Source organism: Aotus nancymaae, unplaced genomic scaffold (assembly GCF_030222135.1).
Source record: "Aotus nancymaae isolate 86718 unplaced genomic scaffold, 86718_ANA_hifiasm-v0.15.2.pri h1tg000030l, whole genome shotgun sequence".
NCBI classification, from domain to species: domain Eukaryota; kingdom Metazoa; phylum Chordata; class Mammalia; order Primates; family Aotidae; genus Aotus; species Aotus nancymaae.
The window spans coordinates 35,784,385-35,807,576 of record NW_026988443.1 but is presented as its reverse complement, the minus strand read 5'-3'; the positions used below and the strand labels follow the sequence as shown (position 1 = coordinate 35,807,576).

Here is a 23,192-nt window from a genome sequence, read left to right as displayed (position 1 = left end):
AATGAACTGGAATGAATGAGTAATGAATAATAATCATTTAAAAAGAGCTAAGCTAAAGGGTAAATAACTGATCATTTGCTCCTTAAGTAAGTCTATAGGTCAATCAGCCTTTTGTATGTTCTTTGTCCCCACCTCAGAAAGCCACAGGGTCACACATTTGTTGTGAAGTCTTAAATTTGTTGGAAGCCTTAATATTTTTCTTCATTTTTACATGATGTCAATTTACAAACTCTCCTAGAAAATGCAGCAACCTTAAAATATCACCTTGAGAATTTTATAACACTCTTTAAAAAATGAGAAACCAATGACAGTATTATAAAAATGGACCTCAGGTGTTCAAATACAAATACCACGTGTCACATTCTTCCTGTTCTGCTTCTAGGGGCAAGACACTTCCCCTCTCTGCCCCGTCTGCTCATCTGTAAACAGAAGAGACTAAATAAGGTGATTTGCAATCTCTTCCATCCCTAACCATTTATTGACTGAGCTGCTAAAACCAGCTACACAGAATTACTGCAGAGACTCAGCCCTGAAACCTACCCTAGTGAGTCCTAGAGGCTTAACTCCGGCCAACTCGATCAGTACTTGAGGATTTATAATATACCACTTGGAGATCATGTAGTCTAAGTTTGTTTTTTTCCCAAGCAACCATCAATTGGCCAATCTTTTAAAAAATATTTTCTGTTCTACTAAAGTACAGAAGAAAGTGAAGCAATATTCATTTTACTTTTTCTTGACAACATGGAAAAAGGACATAAGAAAAGTCGTTGGCTACTAGCTAATACAGAAGTTGGTATTATTCAAAGTTTTACTTCCATGAAAGGACTCTACAACTTGTAGGCAACTATAATCGAGCCAAAGTCATCCACTGGTACATATAGTCCTCTTCCTGCCTCCAAATTGCTGGAAAAGTTCAATGCGTCTAAATGCCACAACAAACCACCCAGATAATAGGCTTGGTCATCGTCTTCCAAGAATCATTTTAGATGTGACGTAACAGCAATAGAGAACAAGTCTAAGTAATTTTTCTTTCCCTCTGACGTAAAAGCTTGTCTCCAATAAAAGCAAAGACATATATTTAAATAGAATGCAAGAGAATGTAATGTTCAAGAAGTCAAGATTTGCAGAAATTTGGGGTGATTCATGGGCATTACTCATATCATTTCTAATGAATCATGTCACCATGTCACATCAGATTGTGTAGCTACCAGGAGCAGTGAAGTGGGGACTGTGTAGCCTCTTTATTTACCTGGTTACGCCAAACTAATCATTCACATTCCTGGGGGGCATTTGTTTCACAGATGCCATCCAAATCCTTTTTTTGGCTTCAGGAGTTCCTGAAAGCACATCAAAAATAGACCTTCAGGGAAGAGGATTTTTAGGCCAGTGAAACTACTCTGAGTGATACTTTAAAAGTGGATCCGTGTCATGACACATTTATCCAAACCCACAGAGGCACGACACCAAGAATGAACTCTGATGTCAACTACGATCTTTGAGTGACAATGATGTGCCAATGTAGTTCAGGAATTATAGCAAATGTATCACCCTGGTGTGGGATACTGATAATGGGGGAGGCTGTGCGTGGGTAAGAATGAGGGTACAGGGGATACATCTGTACCTTCCTCTCGGTTTTGCTGTGAACCTTAAGTTGCTCTAAAAAATAAAGCTGTTGGCATGGTGGCTCACACCTACAATCCCAACACTTCTGGAGGCTGAGGTGGGAGAATCAGTTGAGCCCAGGAGTTTGAGACCAGCCTGGACAACACAGTGACAGCTCCTCTCTACAAAGAAAAAAAAAATTAGCCAATTGGGGTGGTGTGCACACCTGTGGTCCCAGCTACTTAAGAGACTGAGGTGGGAAGATTGCTTGAGCCCAGTAGGTCGAGGCTGCAGTGAGCTGTGATCATGCCACTGCACTTCAGCCTGGGCAATGGAGTGAGACCTTATCTCAAAATAAATAAATACACAAAAATAAAAAAATGAAAGATCTTTTTAGTCCCCATTCAACTTAAATGAAATGTCAATTAGCAGTTAATGTTTCCATCAACAGATGGCCTCATCTCACACAAGCCTTTTACAGCCCACTTTTGTGGGTGGAAAAACACCAATCCCTCTATCTCACAGTTCCTGCCATCCAAGAATTCCATCTACAGGGAAGAAGAGCATTTCGACAGATGTCTGAGATTACAACCAGAGGTCTCAGAGGGAAACCCAAGGAAGCCCCTCAGTAGGCAGTGGGGTATGGAGTGGGTGCCAGGGGCCTACAGGTAAGCTGCCCTTTGCATAGCTCCATGAGCTACACAGGGTAACACCAAGGCACTCTTCCTAGTGGACAAAACCACATTAGGGGAGTGCTGAGGAGAGGAGACAGCAAGAAGGCACAGGATGGTCTTGGTGACCTGCCTGGGAACTGCCATCAGCCTCACACTGGTTCACTGAGAGCAAGGGGATAAGGTAGGGGGAAGGGAAGTGAATGCAGGTAGCTGCATGAGGCCCCCACCTCCTCTCACTGCACTCAGAGCTGGACTTGGTATTCTCAATGGAGGCTCAATGCACCTTCTTTTCCTTCACTGTTTCCTTTAATTTCCCTCTACTCATTTCTCTCTGCCTCTAATTCTTACCTAGATTGTGGTTTTTACTCACCATAAAAACTTTTTTCCTCACACACATCTTACAATGACTCATCGTTTGAATGGATTTTTTTTGAGACGGAGTCTCATTCTGCCTCCTAGGCTGGAGTGCAGTGGTGCCATCTCAGCTCACTGCAACCTCTGTCTCCCGGGTTTAAGCGATTCTCCTGCCTCAGCCTCCTGAGTAGCTGGGATTGCAGGTGTGCACCACCACGCCTGGCTGATTTCTGTATTTTTAATAGAGATGAGGTTTCACCATGTCGGCCAGGCTGGTCTTGAACCCGTGACCTCAACTTATCCGCCCACCTTGGTCTCCCAAAGTAGTGGGATTACAGGTATAAGTCACCAGGCCCGGCCATGTATTTTTAGTAGACGTGGGGTTTCACCATGTTGCCCAGGCTGGTCTTGAACTCCTGACCTCAGGTGATCTGCCCACCTCAGCCTCCCAAAGTGCTGGGATTACAGAGGTGAGGCACTCTGCCTGGCCATTTGAATGGATTTTAAGAGTAGTTCCCCAGTCTGCTATCTCAGAATGTTTGGGAGAGCTTTATTTAAAAAAAAAAAAAAAAAAAAAAGATTCCTTGGTTCCAACCTAGGCCAATGAAATCTAGTCCAAGCATGTGCATGTTAAAAAAGTTCCCAGCTTCTCCTGATTTCCCCCATGCATGGAATGTCCCACACCCCACAGTCACACAGTTTAATCCTTCCCTGGATCCACGTCTCTGCTCCAGTAACACCTGCAAAGAGCAGCTGACGTACCCACCATGTCTAAAACAACAAGCCCCCAACCCCCTTTCTTCGCCTTATTTTTCCATAGAATTTATCACCATCTAATAAGATGCATTTGTTTAATGTTAATATCCATGAAAATGAGGACTTTGTTTCCTGCTCTATCCCTATACCTAATAAAATGGCACTGAACGGGCACCTGAAAAATAGTTATTGACTTGATAAATGAGCAAAGAGCCAGGTTAGAAAACCAGTGGATCTTAATACTATGGTGTTGGTGACTATTCTCATGTGGTTCTGAAGTCAAATGACCACACTGTTTAGAATGACATCATGAACCGGCTGAACAGTTGAGAGATTTTCTGCACTCTATCCTGCTGGTTTGTCCAGTGAGAAGGGGATACTTTTTCTCCATATCAATCTAGGGTGTGCTGGGCAGTCAGCAGTTCAAGTCAATGCTCAAATGTTCCACTATCCACAGCTGCCTCAGTGTCCCCAGTGCAATAATCCAAATGGGAACTGGACTCTAAGGCTGGCTGTAGGAGGAGGCTTTCATTTGGGAATAAACCCCGTTGCACACCATCTCATCCTGCTTCTCTGCTCTCTACTCATCACAGGTGCCCTGTCTAGAAAGATTTGCAGATGCAACATAGTGAAAGGTCAGGAAAGGTTTCAGGAATATCAAGGGTTTACTGTCCATGTGTCTTCATCCTATCAACCAACATAGTAATGAAGGTGAAGCAGACCCACCTTCACAATGGAGGTGCAGAAGCAACTCCCAGGAGATCACAGTCCTAGACTTCCCCGACAGCCTCCCTTTCCCTAACTATGCAACACAGGCAGATCCACAGAAAACTTTTCCATTCTCCTCTTGCTATCACATCATCCGCTTTGAAGAGGAAATATAATGTAGCATTTTGTATTTAGCTTTGCTTTGAGTAACCATGTCCAATTACATCAGTATCTGGAAGAAATATGAGAATAGCAATTATGTATCTTTGAGAGTCATGTGATTTGAAGAAAGGCGAAATTTATCTCAAAGCATATTGTTTTCTGAAAAGAGAACACAGCAAGTGTGAATTACAGATGAAATAGGAAGACAGCGCAATGAAACTTCTGAAGAATATGCATGTGTTTGGGGGACAGGAAGCAGGGAAGACAGGACACACAGAGCACCCCAGGATTGTGGACGTGCATAACTATAAGTAACAACTGCCAGGCAGGAAAACAGCCATCCCTACACGGAGAGCTACAAAGTGTAACCAAATCAATGAAAACTGGATTGGTGGGTAGGTGGTTTCGTTTTGTACAGCTAGCCTCTTCACTGCATCAGGTGAGATATTAGGTACTAGTATGAATTCAGAAATAAGATCTCAAATAGTTGGTAGTCCCTGCCCTTGAGGAGCTGACAAACTTTCAATATTGATTGATTGATTGATTGATTGAGACAAAGTCTTATTCTTGTCATCCAGGCTGAAGTGCAGTGGCACTATCTTGGCTCACTGCTGCCTCCGCCTCCTGGGTTCAAGCGATTCTCCTGCCTCGGCCTCCCGAGTAGCTGGGATTATAGGCATACACCACCACACCCGGCTCATTTTTGCATTTTTAGTAGAGACAGGGTTTTGTCATGTTGGCCAGGCTGGTCTCGAAGTCCTAACTTCGTGATCTGCCCACCTCAGCCTCTCAAAGTGCTGGGATTACAGGCGTGAGCCACCACACCCAGCCCTGACAAACTTTCACTTCTAACCAGACTTAATGTCAACAAAATGAAACGCTATGAATCATTTCTAGTTTGGATTTTCTTCCAGTCACGTGAGCCTACAGCATTATGTTTCATGATAAAGCACCCATTATGTTCCATAAATCCTTTTCCCCATAGCCTGCTCAAAGCCTATTCCTGATGGCACTATTGTCTACCCACCTGCTTAAAATTTCAGGGTCCACCTAATATATTCAGAAGGAATGATTGAGTTATAAAATAGAGGTGGATGCTAAAACTGGTAGAATGCAAGTTAATGAGGAATGGGATATTTACATAATCTCAAAGTGTTGCTTCCACAAATTATTAATTATAAAGAGAAAAATAGACCAACCTAGTGGATATCTCTTCCCCACACCCTCCCCGCACCTCCCCCCCGCCCCCCCCCCCCCCGCTCCCAAGACAGAGTCTCGCTCTGTCACCCAGGCTGGAGTGTAGTGGTGCAATCTCAGCTCACTGGAACCTCTGCATCCTGAGTTCAAGCAATTCTCTGGCCTTAGCCTCCCAAGTAGCTGGGCTTACAGGCATGTGCCACCACACCTGGCTAATTTTGTATTTTTAGTAGAGACAGGGTTTCTCCATGTTGGTCACGCTGGTCTTGAACTCCCAACCTCAAGTGATCCACCTGCCTTGGCCTCCCAAAGTTCTGGAATTACAGGTGTGAGCCACCACACCCAGCCTTTCATGAGCTTTCTTTCAGGACAGTATGTCCAAGCCTTCTCTTTGTTCTTCTGACATATTGAAGACCACCCAGTCTAAGCGTATGCCCCAAAAGGTAATTCTTGCTTCCCAAATAAACCGTTGTAAATTTAGAGATTTGCTTTATATTGTATATAACTTCAACAAAGGAATGAGAGAATGCAAGGTTTGGCAAAGCTAGAGAGCGGAGAGCAGCCATGTGTATGAGGAGACAGGGTGGGATGTGGGGAAGAGCTGTTCCTGAAGGACTTCCCACAAACAAACTTAGACTTCGCCTTGAGGGAAATGGAGCCACTCCTTAGGAATTTGCTTTTCTTTTTTTCACCTATTGATTTTGAAACAATTTTAGATTTAAAAAAAAAGTTTTTAAAAACTATTGAATTCCTTTGGACCCTACTTACCCAAACTCAGAAATTAATATTGGTACAGAACTACTTTACTCGAGTATCACCACTTTCCCCCCATGTCTCCTTTCTCTGTTCTGGGATCTGGGATCCAATCTACCGTCCCAACCCACAGCAGTTAGTTGTCATGTCTCTAACCTGTGACAGTTTGTCCTTCCTTCCTTGTCTTTCATGACCCTAACACTTTGATGAACACTGGTCAATTATTTGCATCTCATCCTTCAACTTGGATTTCTGTCCTTTTTTTTTTTTTCTTTTGAGACAGGGTCTTTGTTGCCCAGGGTAGAGTGCAGTGCTGTGAGCATAGCTCACTGCAGGCTCAAACTTCCATTCTCAAGTGATCCTCCTCCCTCAGCTGTCAGAATAGCTGGGAATACAAGTGTACACCACCATGCCTGGCTGATTTTGAAAGTTTTTATACAGATGGGGTCTTGCTATGTTACCCAAGCTGGTCTAGACACCTGGGATTAAGCAATCTTCCTGCTTCATCTCACACCTGCCAGGATTGCAGGCGTCAGCCACCATGCCTATCTTGTTTAATTTCTTATAATTCCACTGAGGTTATTCATTTTTAGCAGGCATACTACAGAAATGATCTTGTACCCTTGTCTGTATCGTATCAGGGACAACAGGATATTGTTATGTCTTGTTACTAATGATTTAACCTTGGTCACTTGGTTAAGGTGGTGCCTGTTGGGTTTCTCCACTGTTAAGTTATAATTTTTCCCTTTGTAATTAATAAATGTATTATAGGAGATAATTTGAGAATATATAACTATCTTTTTCTCCTCGAAATCTCACCCTTTTTGTAGCCATCAGTAGATCTTGTCTGCAACAATAACTGTGGTATTTCAATGATGATTTCTATCTTCTATTCCTTCTACATATACGAATTGAAATTCTTTTATACGAAAGACCCATCTCCTCTCCTCCATTTATTAGTTCATTCATCCATTTACTTACCCATTCACAGACACATGGGTGTTTACCTTATTATCTGGAGTAGAATCCAGTATTATTGTTATTTTCTTGCTAACACTGCTGAAGTACTGGCCTCTGGGAGACCCTTCTGGGTGGCTCCCATGCCCCGTGCAAAGCCTCTGTCTTCTGAGCTCCTCCGTGCTTCTTGGTACAAAATGCTCCAGCCTCTTGGTGTCTTTTCCCTGCCCCAGCACTGAATCAGCCATGTCTCTGGAGACATTAGAGCTTTAAACATTATCCAATTACATTCTAGAAACATCACTCTGGCGGCAGCAGTGTAGAGACTGATGGGGGCTGAGCAGGGAGGCAGACGGCCCAGTGAGAGGTCCTGCCACAAGTCAGAATTGATGGACGCTGGCACTTGAGCAGGGGCAGGGCCAGAGGCGATGGTGAAGAGAAAACAGATTTCAGAGATCTGAGAGGTAGAAACGAGAGGTCTGGGCATCAATTAGATGCTGAGAGTAAGGAAGGTGGTGGTTTCTCTGCTGCCTCCTAGATTTCTCGTCTGGGCATCAATTAGATGCTGAGAGTAAGGAAGGTGGTGGTATCTCTGCTGCCTCCTAGATGTCTCGTCTGGGCATCAATTAGATGCTGAGAGTAAGGAAGGTGGTGGTATCTCTGCTGCCTCCTAGATGTCTCGTCTGGGCATCAATTAGATGCTGAGAGTGAAGAAGGTGGTGGTATCTCTGCTGCCTCCTAGATTTCTCGTCTGGGCATCAATTAGATGCTGAGAGTAAGGAAGGTGGTGGTATCTCTGCTGCCTCCTAGATGTCTCGTCTGGGCATCAATTAGATGCTGAGAGTGAAGAAGGTGGTGGTATCTCTGCTGCCTCCTAGATGTCTCATCTGGGCATCAATAAGATGCTGAGAGTGAAGAAGGTGGTGGTATTTCTGCTGCCTCCTAGATTTCTCCTGGGGAGTCTTGTAGTATATTAATCGACATAGCCAATGGAGGACAGCCCACTGGCGGTGGGGGGAGCTAGTCTGACTGGGTTTAAGGTGGCCATGTAGCGGGCTTGGTATCAGTGGGTCTGGGGCTCAGGAGAGAGCTCAAGGCAGTAGCATCTCTAGAGTAGATGAGATCGCCATGGGAGAGAGTGCAGGGTGAGGATGGAATCTTATGCCTAATCAAGGTATAGGGATAGATGGAAAGGAGGGCCAGAAAAGCAGGCTGTAGCGACATGGGACAAAAGGTGCCGTAGAAGTGTGGGAAGACCCAGTAGCAACACAATGATCTAACAGTGATAAATGCAGCAGACAGGTCAAGATAAACACTTAACTTTTCACTTGATTTGGCAATTATACGTTACAATTTTTTAAAGAACAGTTTTGATGGAGTGATAAGACACGAGCCTAAAGGAGCTGAGACTGTGCACAAGATAAAGAGATACTATTCTTTCAAGAAGCCTAGTTGCAAAGCCAAGGAAATTATGCACTTGTTAGAAGAGTATGCAGAGCCTGTTTGCTTTTTTTCCTTTTTTGCGATGTAAGTACAGAGTTTATGTGGCCACATTTGAGGACTGCATCCCAGGAACACAGATTCTAGTTGCCCTGAATGAATCTATGCTCCGTTTGCTTTTAACAGATGCATCTGTTCAACATTTGCACAGCTACATGCCACGCACTAGGAAAGATGAGCAAAGACTTTTCTGCTGGGGAAAAGAAGCCAGGAGAAGGAAAAAATATAGAGGAGAAGGAAGAGAATTAACAAGAGAATATGGGTAGGGGAACAGGAGACGAGAGAGCCAGGGAGGATAGGCCTTGACTGTCGATATTTGCTTTACAGAAGACTGGCATGTAAATCATCATTACATCTAATTAGCATTTTAAAAATGATCTTCAGAGTTATAAGTCTCTATGTCCACGTTTTTAAAAACCTAATACTTCAGATGAAAGGCGGACAAATTACAACTTGCTGCCTGTTTAGCCATGGAGCTAGAAATGGTTGTTGTGTTTTTAAAATGCCATTAAAACAAAAACAAAGAAGAATATGTGACCAAGACCACATGTGGCTCATAAAGCACAAAATATTTCTGACCCTTCAGAGAAAATGTCTGCCAATCCCTGCTCTGAACATTTTTACAACAGTAAGCATCCTACATTTTAAAATCCAGTCTAACAGATACGTGAAATAACAATTTTTGAGAAATCATTTCCAAAACTGATGAAGTAATGGTCACAGATCTAAAAAAAATAAATAAGATATACACTGCTAGGATCTTTATATGATAAGACAGTTTTAATGGACAGTAACCTTGCTTCATATAACAAATAACAAATCTGTTTCTATCTTCAGACCTGGGATATAGCCTCCAAAGTCGGTTTACCTGTACTCACAAAAAATACAAAAATCATCCAAACTCTTCTTCTGCTTTGTTTATGGTGTCATCATTCACACACACACACACACACACACACACACACACAAACTACAAATTTAAAATGGCAAACAGAACGACATTTCTGCATTTCGGAAGCAAATAGTACAAAATAGTAATATGATGTAAAAACAGCTATTAAAAATGACAACTATGGGCATTACATTGAGATACTATACATTAAGTATACTATTCAGAACCAGAAATTGAGAGCAACATAAATCAAGCTCCCATGTAATTACTCAACTTTTTGTGTGTATAAAATTTTTTTTTTTTTTGAGATGGAGTCTTTGCTCTGTTGCCCAGGCTGAAGTACAGTGGCGCAGTCTTGGCTCAGTGCAATGTCTGCCTCCCAGGTTCAAGCGATTCTCCTGCCTCAGCTGCCAGAGTAGCTGGGATTACAGGCATGCACCACCATGCCCAGCTAAGTTTTGTATTTTCAGTAGAGACAGGGTTTCACCATGTTGGCCAGGCTGGTCTTGATCTGCTGTCCTAGTGATCCGCCCGCCTCAGCAGAACTAGATTTAAATTTTAAAAATCTATTTTAGGCTGGGTGCAGAAGCTCACACCTCTAATGGCAGGACTTCGGGAGGCTGAGGCGGGTGGATCACGAGGACAGTAGATGGAGACCAACCTGGCCAACATGGTGAAACCCTGTCTCTACTAAAAATAAAAAAACTAGCCAGGTGTGGTGGCGCGTGCCTGTAGTCCCAGCTACTCCGGAGGCTGAGGCAGGAGAATTCCTTGAACACAGGAGGCGGAGGCTGCAGTGAGCCAAGACCGTGCCACTGCACATCAGCCTAGGTGTGCAGAGCGAGACTCTGTCTAAAAAACAAACAAAAAATTTAAATCTAGTTCATGTAATTTTGAAAGTACAGCAATCAATAAAATTTATCTCTTAAAAGACAAGGTTTGAAAATGCATGTTAAAACTTTAAGAGTTCAAAGACAATTAGAATCATGATGCAGCAACTTGTGAAGCCAAAAAATTCTTCTTGAATGAAACAAGCCTGATTCCTTGTTCTGGTCACACCCTGACCTTTTGGAAAGGTACATAAAAGAAAGGCATTCATGCCACAACCTGTCAAACAGTTCCAGATTTTCTACTTTGGTATTATTTTTCAGAGGCTATTAAGAGGTTCTTTCTGTATAACCTTAAGACCCCATGCCAATAAGCATCTCAAGAATAAGCCCCTCTGCTTCCGGCAGCACTCTTACTAGATTCCCGTCTAATTAAAAACTGGCTTATCTGGTTCTTTTTTGCTACAGTACACAAGTGGCACTTTAAATACTATCGGAGCTCCACATTTCAGAAGCAAGTTCATGTTTCTACTCACTTTCCGTTTTGTCTTCCCCAAAGTAAAGAGTTACAAGGAAGATTCTATGTCTTTTCAAAGAAAGTACACCTCCTAAATAAATGCAAAAGGAAAGCAGGAATTTATGTGAATTTATTATTGTCTTTGTATTTGTCCTTTTTGTGCAGTTCAAACCAAAGCATGAAGTGAGTGTTAAGACACTGCCCCCTTTTTCCCTTTTTAGCAAAGGAGATAGTGGGAGTAGGGCAAACAAAAACTACAGCCTCCAACACACCCTTCCAGGTCCCTTTAATAAATGACAGGCAGCTTCGGGATGAACTTCCCGTTAGCATCTTTAAGCTCCATCTGAAAACCACATTTTTGCTTCTGGCGCCTGCTTAATTTACAATCCACTGCTATAAACTTCTCCAAACAACTTCAAGCTGAAAGTGCCTTCCCAAATGTTGTCAAGGAAATGAATGCTTCTCAATTAATTCTTTAGTCATGTTGAGACAAACGCTCTCTCATTGGAGCTACTCTTTCTGAATAAAGAATTTGGTCTCTTCTTCTCTCAGCTTTCTTGGCATCAGAAATTAAATTCATGGGAGCTGACCACGCCATCTAAAACAGTCCAAAACTAAGACGCTAAACTCTGTTGCAAGATGGTTTATTCTGTCCTTTTGCTCTACCTCCCCCCAAACATACTCACCTACATAGTAAAATGTTATGGCAGAAAGTTCAACCTTACTTGGAAGTAGTATATACAGCATCCTGAACTCTGACCTTATACTTTTTCTGCAGAACAGTCATGTACCATGTAAGGACGTTTCAGTCCATGATGGACAGCATACACAACAGTGGTCCCATGAGATTATAATACCGTATTTTTACTGTGCCTTTTTTTCTGTGTTTGGATACACATATACTTATGGCTGTGCTACAAATTGCCTACAGTGTTCAGTACAGTCACATGCTGTATGGGTCTGTGGCCTAAGAGCAATAGACTAGGCCAGGTGTAGTGGCTCATGCCTGTAATCCTAGCACTTTAGGAGGCCGAGGTGGGTGGAACACCTGAGGTCGGGAGTTTGAGACCAGCCTGACCAACATGGAGAAATCTCGTCTCTACTAAAAATACAAAATTAGCTGGGTGTGATGGCTCACACCTGTAATTCCAGCTACTTGGGAGGCGAAGGCAGGAGAATTGCTTGAACCTGGGAGACGGAGGTTGCGGTGAGCTGAGATCGCACCATTGCACTCCAGCCTGGGCAACAAGAGCAAAACTCGGTCCCCCGCCCCCGCCACCACCAAAAAAAGAGAGCAACAGACTATACCATATAGTCTAGGTATGTAGCAAGCTGTGCCCTCTAGGTTTGTGGTGTTCAAACAATGACAAAATTGCCCGATGATGTTATTTCGCAGAACGCACTGGTGTCATTAAGCAATGGTGACTGTACATACAGATCACAGTCAACTCAATTATATTATGTATGAAAGTTCTATTTACAGACTCAGTGTCCCTGGCCCTGGACATAAAAGATGATGGGCTTTAAAATTACCCAGTCCATATGTGTACCGGTTTTCCACACTAAATGAAAGGTGATATACGCCTTGCTGAAGGCACACACCATGAACTAAAGGAGCCTGTGGTAGGGAGTGATTATTTGGCAGAGTTGGAAAAATCTTACAGAGGAAGGGACACTTGAACCAGGCCTTGAAGGATGAATATGAAATTATCTGCCAGGCACGAGTAGGAAGTCAAGAAAGGCAGAAACACAGGAAACACGTACAAAAAGCCAAACATATTCACAGACAGGTGAGGTACTCTGCAGAGCTGTCAAGGACTAGAAGAATTTAATTAAGGTGTTTAAACAGCAATACTACCTCAAATTCAACAGATCTTAGATACCCTGTTATTTTCCCCACTTTCCCTAAGCAGCCAGGCTCAAAAGTTGTTACCTCTTCTTTTTCCTTCATTCTTAGTTTTCATGTTCAATTAGCATCCAGTTGATTTCTTCCCTAATTCTGGAGACCCGCTGCCACCTTGATGCCTAGGACACTATCCCACTGCGCTGACCCCAACTGGTCTAGTAGCTCCATGTTCATCCCTTCCTGGTCCTGTAGATACACAGCAACTAACTACCTTCTTAAAGTAGGGCTTCAGCATAGTACTAGTCTTTAATGATTACCAACTAATGATCAAATAAAAATCTAAACCAGTAACCCTGCATGCTAGAATATGTCTTACCTTCCTCTCAACCACCGTTCCTATAGCCCAGCCAAAGCAGCCCATTCACTACCATGAGCACATGCCTGATGTTCCTGCACGTATCCTTTGTTCTACCTCAGTGGCCCTGCTGGCCCCTTTCACCCACCCAACTCCTACTCCTCCTCTCTAAGGCTTTGTTCAAATATCATTTCCTCCATATGTGATCACCCAAGTAGTTCTTCCCTTCACAATTCCTACAGCTAGAAGTATCTGTATAATTAAAATCACTTTCATTCCATACTTTGTTTTTCTTACAACCAAGCTGTAAAACTTGAGAGTAGATTCTGTATTTCCCTAATATTTCTAAACGGTCCTGACTTTAATGCCCACAGTAAGTGTATGAGCATCACCTGTTGGTGACGATGAAGAGGCCAACAGTGCGCCTGGGAGCCATCCCTGGTTTGCCCTTTTCCTCATCACCATGTCCTGGGGCCAAATGTCTGTAATCCAGCCGCTGTGTCCACCTCCGCTGCCAAACCCTGGCCCAGAGCATCTCACTTTCCACCTGAACAACTGTAGCGCCCACCACAATGACTGCTGGTTCCACTCTTGGCTTTTATAGAGCACACCCAGCAGCACTGCATTTGAGTGACTTTAAAACAATGTACAAGCAAGATGCTATATTCCCTTTTAAACCCACGTCCCATCCATGGCCCCTAAGATAAAGCCTAAACCCTCTATCAGGCTCAATTATGCCATAAATTGCTTCTTTGTCCCTTTCCCATACCCCATCATCTCCCCAGCCAGCTCCCAATACACAAGATGGCAGCAGAAGTTTCATCTTATTTGGAAGCAGCCTAAACACCAGCTCTAACTCAGGGACCACAGGCCCTCCCAGCCTCTAGTCTGCTTCGAGTCATCCCACCCTTTGCTCACCATCTCCAGGTATGTGGTGCTCTGTCCCCCAGAGAGGCCTGACCTGGTCCTGGTGCCTCCCCAGCTCTTCTCATGCCTAGGCCTCCTCCTCCCTCAGATCTCAGCTTCAATGGCACCCCCTCAGAGCAGGGATCCCGTCACCCAGGCCCCAGCAGCAGCCACGCCCATCCTCTGTGAACTTGCTTCAGCGTACTCATATGGCTCTGTAATTAGACCTCTTCACTGCTCACCTCCCCAGGTAGCCCCCATGGACGCTGGCACCCCATCTAGAAAGGTCAATGAACAAACAAGCATATTGGAGAGGCTTAACTAACAATCGATCAAAAAGAAAGTTGTTTCTGTAAATGGGATTAATTGGGGTAACTACTATAATAGTAAATGGTCAAATGAGCCAGTTAAATTCTTTTAGGGCAGACTATCAGAAGTGTTTACTCCCATAAACTCAGCAAATTTATTCTCCGCTCATTCTTGAGATTCTAAAACTAACCATAACACAAGGATGTTCTTAAAACACTAAGTGAACATCAAAAATAATCTTTAAATCTTTAGTTTTATGTTTATTTCCTTCTCCAGCCCCACAGAGATAGAAAAATAAATAGACTGACACAGGCCTCCACGTACTGTGTTAGTTTTGATACTCTTTGTGGGAGATCACTGAATACATGCTCCAATGGCAGGCAGCACAAGAGGATGGAGTTCCAGAGGGTGCAATCCTTTGTAAATGACTAAGATGGAGGCTCCAGGAGGAAAAAGGCTTTGCCAGCTGGTTACCACCATCTTGCTAGTACATAGGCGCTGCTGAGATGTCTCAAGTTATCTCCTGCATATGTGTTGAACGACTAAACCTGTAATCAACTCCCTAAACAATCAACAGACTAATTATATATAAGGTCCCTTTACTGTGAAATATATCTGTGAGGAAACAATACATGGTATATCTCAATAACTTTAGACAATGCTAATTCTTGAACTGTAATCTATTATTGGTAAACACAACCCCACAGCATATGGGTTAAGGCAGTGGTGACATTTCTTAAGAATGTCCCAAGACCTATGAGGACTGTGAATATTTTCATAACCCCTTTTCTGATCAATACAAAAGAAACCTGCAAATAAAGGAAATGGTAACGTCTTTTGCTCATGCCCCCTGTAATTTTTAGGCGGGGAACAAAGTTGATAGCTTTGGTCACACAAGACAGCAGCCATTAAAGAGGCCAGGCAGGAGAACAAACCAACCCACCAAAAGCCCCAAGAGAGGTCTCTCCTCTGTTATAGCAAGTGTCACATCTCCACACCAGCTTTCATGTAAGGAAGGGAAGCTAGAAGTTGTGGGAAACTGTTTCATTGACTAACCAAATGGAAGACTATACAAGTGGCCAATGGGTCCCGCTGGGGCTCCTGCTCCATCACTGAAGTAGACTGGGGGCTGGGGCATGGACAGAATAGCAAACACAAATATCAGGAACCTTTCGTTTTAAGAATTTTCATTGTCCTTCAAAATCCCACCGTCCTTAAACTTCTGGCTTCATTTATAGTGAATATTCTCTGTGGTTTAGAAAAGACTCATATCAACTCACAGCCTAAATGTGAGGTTTCAGTATGAAGTTTCTTACAATTCAGGGACTGATCAATATAAACAATTTAAGTGACAAAAGTGCAAATATTTTGAGCTCAGTAATACTAAACAATTTATGATTATTCAGAGGCGTTGGTTACTGATGAATGCTAATATAACCATAAAACTATGTTTCAAAATATATCTACTCCTATTAACATGTTACCATAAAAATCACAAGCAAATGGTCTTTAAAATTGTTCTTTAAAATATACAGAAACATTTTGTAGTTGAGAAAACCACAAAATATCTACAGGCAAAAATTTACATTTAAGTTTCCATAAAAACTCATTCCAAAAAACCCCCCAAATACTTAATTGGTCTATATTCTATTATTCAGCTTTCAAAAACTAGTCCTCCCATCTTCCATTTATGACATGCACTGGCCCTCAAGGACTTACTCTACTCCAGGAGGGCACGGCCTTGCCAGTTGGTTGCTCCCATCTTGCTCGTACCTGGCCGCTGCTGAGAGTATTGAGTTATCTCCTGCATATGTGGTGAACACCAGAGATAACCAACAAAACATTTCACAAGGTCTTATTTTCCCCAAGTATCCCATTTTTCTAATTTATTTGAACAGAGGAAAATACCAAATCCCTTCCCTACAATAGCAAAAGGCAAAGTACTACGTATTTCTATTTTGCAATATTTCCATAGTAATTTTAGGAGAAATTAGGGCATTCACTATTTATTCCCATAGAGAAATGGATGCAGAAACATTTGACTACCATTCTATGGCTAAGTCATTCTTTGGCTCTACGTACTTAGGAAGATGATTTAACTCTGCTCTTCCCAGCACCAGGATCAGGAACTCTGGCAGAGTATTGAAGCATCTAGATGGACATAGAATCTTTATTCTCCACAGAGCCAGAGCTGCCACCTTTATGTGAGCCTTTGATTTCCTTCCTTCTTTGGATTCATTGTGACTTAGGAGGCAGAGAACCCATGGGAAGCACTCAAATTTAAGGTCCCAACCACAGTCTGCCACTTGTCACACCCCACACTCCTGCATCTCCACCCTTAACCCAGAATTCAAACTCACAAATCATTCATTTATATTACAGCTTTCGTACACAAAATGATAGTCTTGTATCTTTCACAAGGATGATGCAACCCTGTGAAGGACTTACTGCATGGCGCTCCTAGGCCAAATGAATCCTTATTTGTCCTAATTAGGTTTTCTTTACAAATTATAAATAGATTTTAAGTCCCACTTTGATATCATAGGAACTCGTTAACACTTTAAACAATGGATAAAGCGGTTTTGTAAATTGGATGCTTAGTCTGTATCATCCAAATATAAATCCTAAGGAACTGGAGTTTCTATGTGGAAGAGCATTTTACATCAATCCTAAATTATATAACGAAAACTAATTTAAGAACATTGAAGGGGATGTGACAGGAGATAATGCAAACTATAAGAAGAGACAGGAGTAGAAACTGTGTACAGGTAAAGGAGTGAGGACTTACCCACTAGAGAAATTAACCAGGGCTAGTTTTACTTTTATTACATTACTATTACTCATAATAACAATCCTTGAAAGTTCTAAGACAAATCTGAACACCCCACACCTCCCTTTATGTTAGAGTCACTAGTCTAACAAGAATTTTATTGATTTGTTTCATCATTTGAAACCTTCCAAAAACCTCTCCAGAATTAGAACATCTACTGCTACTAATAGTGGCAACCACTGTGTTATATAAAATAAACAAATATCTTTACAGTGACATGAGTAATCTGTGTTAAACTGCAATTTACAAGTGCTTAGTTTCCTTAGAAGCCTGGATAAAATACGTCTTTGATCTTCTGAAACTGAACATAGTTATTATCACTTCTGAAAAACTCAGTAAGAATAGGGTTTAATCCAACTAGGTTACGATTACAAAAAGGAAAAAAAAAGAAAAGGAAAATCACTAAGAACCATTTAACTATCAAGATCTTCTGGACAAATTTCATCTTCTGAGCAGTTGTTAGGAATGCCTTATAGCAAGTAGATAAAAGCAAAGTCTAGATTCCTTAAAAGAGACTCAGGCCCAACTTATTTTCCATCATCATGAGAGTGCAAGAAATAGGTAATGTCAATTTGATTTTAAGAGTGCTCAGGATTTGAAAAGGGACTCAGAAATCGGAGCTTCTTACTGAACCCCTGAGCACTGAGAAACTTCACAGGCCACAACCACCATTCAAGATCCTTATGACAATCAGTCGGGAGCTGCTATGGAAGACCATAAATTCGAAGCACAAATGAAGAAAAATGATAATGAAAATATTGTAAAGAAAGCAAAACATTATTAACTGAGCATTACTCTGAAATCACTTTGCTTCACAGCCACATTCTCATTACCAGGGAACACGGAGTGGATGCTGCAGCCTCAGTAGTGTATTCTCAGGATTCGCAGGGAAGCAAAGAATCTACTAAGAGGCTGGGCAGTTATTCACATAAATTAATCAAGAAAAGGAAACTGGGGACACAAAGGATGCTCTCCACACACCACATAGTACTCATGAACTTTAGTGCTCATGTGACATTAAACTACACTGCATGTTTCACATAGCCAAAAATAAATAAATAAATAAACAAGAAAGAAAAGGATGTCCATGTGACTATGAAACTTGGACCTCCTACAGAGATCATATTAGTCTCCTTAGGTAGTTTCATCAGCAACATCTATGAGTCAAACTCTATATTTAAATGGCAAAACAGGCTCATCAATAATTAGGCCTTGGAACGTACCCAGATTAACAGCATAAAATAAATGCTTGTTGCAATACAACTCTACAGGCCTGGATTTATACAGCAGAATACCCAATCAGGTCCTGTATGACAGGGGAAGGGAAATGCTTTAACTTTAAATGATACAATAAAGCTATAAAAACAGAAACAGAATCTCCTCCTCACAACACATACATGAAGCAAAACAAAAATAGCATAGAGCTACGTAACTTAGACTTAAAGGGGATTTGCTGTCCATGTAGCCCAACCACTTCACTTCACAGATAAGGAAGCGAGGGCCCAGAAAAGTTGCTCAACATGACCTAGGCTGGATTCGAGGCCCAGTGTCTCACTCTAGCCTCACTAGACCTGCTTTCTCTCAAAAAATAAGGGGGGAGGAGAAACCATCTACATTCTTAGCTGACTCATCAAAGGGTCCAAAAAATCTTAGGAATCTTTTTTTCATTTTCTCTCCAGGACTGAAAGCCAAACAAACTATTGTTGCAATAGGTCTCTAGAAAACCCTAAATTTTACAAGTGAACACAGGACTGCGAACCAGTACAGAGCCACCATAATGTCACTGCAGAAGCACAGAGTAGTTCACTTTCGAATCCTTTTCACATACATTACTCCCCAAGAACCACAGCTCAGGAGAGATATAGGTCTGAACTTTGCATCAGATCAATGGGACTCTGCCAGAATCGGAAGAGCCTCAGACACAAAGTAGAGCAAACTGTAACATTTAAAAGAAAAAGAAATTTCCTACAAGCCCCAGGGAGCTTTTCCCAGAACGTCTCAGAATTGCTGAGAAAGGAAATGCTCTGCGGGTGCTTATGACTATGAATTCAGTTTTGCCATTCTTAATGGTTGTCAGCTACTTTTTTTTTTTTTAATTTAAGAGACAGGGTCTCACTTTGTCACCCAGGCAGGCAGCAGTGCAGTGGCACAGTCATAGCTCACTGCATCCTGGAACTCCTGGGGTCAAGGGATCCCTCCGCCTCATCCTCCTGAAGTGCTGCAATTACAGCCATGAGCCACTGTGCCCAGCCTGTCAACTACTTTTAGGTTTAGTTTCCCCAACAAACCAAAGAGAAAATCTCACCCAGGAATCAAAAGGAGGAAAAGCTCGGAGCATGCTGGAAAGGGGTACACCATTTACTGAGCTGAGGGACTGTGGGATGTCCTGCCTCCTTCCTGGAGCAGCCTCATCCTAGGGCTGCAGGACACATGCTCTCTCTACATAACCTGAGACTGTCAGTCTTCTTTCAGCTGATCATGAAGGTTTTCTGTCAAAGTTGAATTTTCCAACTTTTTCCTTTTATATTTAAAATCCTTCTAATATGGTATGATTGCTAAGGATGTCAGGAGGAAAACAAAAGCTAGACCAAAGATAAAGCAGAGTAAAAGATTAAACCAATAAGTTGAAAGACTTTTCTATATTAAGTAGAAAGTTAGCCAAACAAGTTACTTTAATTCCCAATGTGACAGAGTTGGAGTGGCAACAGATAATATTGCTCCTGTTTTTTATGTATATGATTTATTTATTGCACAGACTGGGACTCACTACGTTGCCTCAGCTAGTCTCCAACTCCTGGCCTCAAATGATCCTCCCACCTCCGCATTACAGGTGCGAGCCACCATGCCAGGCCATATATAACATTGCTTCTAAACCACAGAATCACACAACCACTTATGACAGTTACCAACACTAGACCGAATACAAACACTAAACGAAATCAGATTTTTATAAAACTTCAGAGATTACCAAACTTTTGAACATTCAATTCACAGATTAATGATATCACTGATCTAAATGCTTAAGTTTCAAAAGGGAAAGATAAAAAACATCAAGTTCTAGAATACATAAATACATTTCATTTCAATATGTCTCTAAAGTACCGTTCAAACAAAACAAATACATTATAAAAGCCCAATCTTACTGGTATGAAAATTACCAGTAAAAATAAAAAATTAATGAGTTTGTTTCTAGTTAGTAATACAGATTTGTCAAGTAACTTTGAAACAGCTTTGAAATTGATAATTCAAAAAAAATCCTAAGACATTCTATCACTTCAATAGCCAAATAAACTTAAAGCAATTAATCTGTCACTGATGAAACATATACACTGATTTATGTTTATCCACAAAATGTCAAAAAATATCTGCCTTGCCTTTAAAGATGGTTGAAAATGGAAACCAAAATCAGACAGTATGTGAAAATGCTTGATAAGCATTTTAATTATAAGATATTGTAAGCCAGCTCACAGTGGAGTTTACACAAAGAAAACAGTGAAAGACAAGTAATGCTCTAACTTGGTAGGGTAAGAGTAGGAGGCTAGGCGCAATTAATTTGGAGTCTAATCCTAGTTGGACACCATTAAGTACTAGTAACCTTGTAACACCAGTCACTAATGCCTGCTGAGCCCTTGTTTTCTTATTTAGAAAGTGAAAGAAATGGATTCCTATAAGGTGTTAAAAACACCATTACATACTTCTTCACAGGTGGGTCAGTGATTAAATTAGAAGACTCATTTTATCCCTCATTCATCAGATTCGTGAGCTGAAGCGGTGTCATCTACTAGCAACTCACAGCTAATAAGTGTAAAAGCTGGATGCATAAAGCCAGTCTTCAAACCCTGAATCCAGTGCGCTTCTCAATTAGGTGTAACTGAATGTCTACCATGAAAATGCAGTGCAGCCAGTTTTCTAATGTCCAAATTTGCAGTGGTAGAAAGAAAGGCAGTCATTCGTTCAATACATTAACTGACAAGCACTATTCTTTTTGAGTGCAAAGAGTAAAGCAGTGAATAAAAGAAAACACTACGGCCTCAGTGAGCTCACAATGTGGTTGGAAAGAGCAAAGAAAATGTGTAAAATACGGGGTATATCACAGTGGTAAGTGCTATGGAGAAAAATGAACGAGGATGGCAAGCATGTGTTTGGCGATTTGCAATTTATTTCTTTTAAGCCAGACGGATGCCATTTAAAAAACTATAACAATAATGCATCTAAAGTAGTTTTCTTCAGCACTTTCCCCGACAGGGAAGACTTTGGTCCGCTTATTCCAATTTGAGACAGGTTGCTTAAACCTCTCAACTGCCAGCTAGAAGCTGTCTGTCACATTAGCAATCCAAATTCCGTACTGATGATGATACCCCAGCCCCGACTCCCGACCCCTGCCAAAGAGTGCAAATAGATTTACAAAAGAAATCGAGGAGAAACTAGAAGTTACAAGAGCACTTGGACTGCTTCTAAGTTAGCACAAATGTCTCCCAATGCAAAGGATGAAGTGTAGCGTGTGTGCTGGTTTCTGCTGGGACAAAGCGCTAAGAATACAGTACACATCATTTTGCTTTTTCTGACCTGTCAATTGTAGTGATATTCTCTACCATTGGCCTATATTTAACCAGCTTACTAAACAGTTTCAACAGTTTTTAGCATTCCCTCCTTTCCTTTTATTAAAACAGCAACCTAGTTTGCAAGAAGGTTGCTGAAAGAAAAGATAGCTTCCTGCAAGATCTGATACATTTGTGTAAGCACTGTCTTATCAACCTTTTAATTAACCTGGTTAGTTGAGTTGGCTAATCAGGTTAAGCTTTGCTTTACTAAAGTATTAAAATGCCCTTAGTTGCTAGGCTTTTATGGTCCTCGGGTTGTAGCTGCATCCTGAGAATTTGCCACAGTTTACTTTAACGTGTAACTCTTAAACAGTTACCAGATGCGAGCGGAAAAGTCACTTTTGACAAGGAGAAGAATTTCGCCCAGGAGGTCCGACTACCCAAACCAAGGAGTACAACCGACAGGGTTTTCTCTGCCCGCACCCCGCGAGGCGCTGTCTGTCCGGCCTCCCCGCGGGCAGGGCGCTCCCGGCCGGGTTGGCAGCGCCGGCCCAGCCCCGGCGCGTGGATTCGGAGGCAAGCGGCGGGCGAACTTCAGCGGGGACCGCGGGCCCGGAATGGGCGAGGGGGCGGCTCTTCCCGGACGCGGCCCCGCCCAGCTCGCGGGTGCGGGTCCCAGCCGGCCCAGGACGGCGTCCGGGGGCCTCTGGGTCTCCGAGGCTGGGCGCCCGCAGTGGCGGTGGGACCTGGGGAGGGCGAGGCGGGGGATCGAGGCCCGGGTCCGGGAACAACTGCGAGGGGCGCGGAGGTCCCGTGGAGAGCCCGGGCCCGGAAGCCACAGGGGCCGCCCGGGGGACGCAGCCAGTGGGGCCCGGCTCCGGCGCGTGCCAGGAGGGACTCCACGCCAACGGTGACGCCAGGACCCCAGCGCCGTAGGTAGGGGACGGTCTGGGGGCCACGCCCGGCCCGGCCGCCCCGCCCCCGGCTCCGGGTAGCACCGCCGCACTCGCCCGCCGGCCCGCCGCGGCCCCTTCCCCACCTGATGTAGGGGCTGGCCGCCGCCAGGATGTTCTTCTGCACCGGGATCTCCTCCCCGTCGAGGACCAGGTGCGCGTCGCAGAAGCGGGACTCCTCGCGGAAAGAGCTGAGCGCTCGCAGCAGACGCGCGGCATGCTGAGGGTCGGACACGGCGCTGCCCTCGGCCATCGCGGCGCCCACTCCTCGGCCGGCGGGTCCGTCTCCCGACACAGCCAGGCCGGACCCCTGGAGCCGGACGCGTCTCGCGCGCGCACCCGCCCGATCCGGCTCTCAACGCTCTGAGCAAAAGCTGGAACCCCCGGAACGCGTCTGTACCATCCGCGATGCGCTGGGCCGGCGCCTTTAAGAAGTCGCTGCATGACGTTATTTATCCGCGACGCCCCCTCACCGTCGCTCCCCGCCCTCTCACCGTCGCTCCCCGCCCCCTCGCCCCCCGCCGCTGGAGGCGGCCAATCAGAAGCCTCCTTC

At 43.2% G+C, this 23,192-nt stretch overlaps 1 protein-coding gene across 1 annotated transcript in view; it reads right to left on the bottom strand.

Moving 5' to 3' along the window:
* The window catches only part of GAN (gigaxonin), a 59,536-nt gene extending 36,644 nt beyond the window's left edge, over positions 1-22,892 (bottom strand). Inside the window, exon 1 of the mRNA XM_021671051.2 lies at positions 22,726-22,892. Coding sequence (XP_021526726.2) covers positions 22,726-22,892 — 167 coding nt within the window. The remainder of the gene's footprint in view (positions 1-22,725) is intronic.
* Positions 22,893-23,192: the final 300 nt, after the last annotated feature.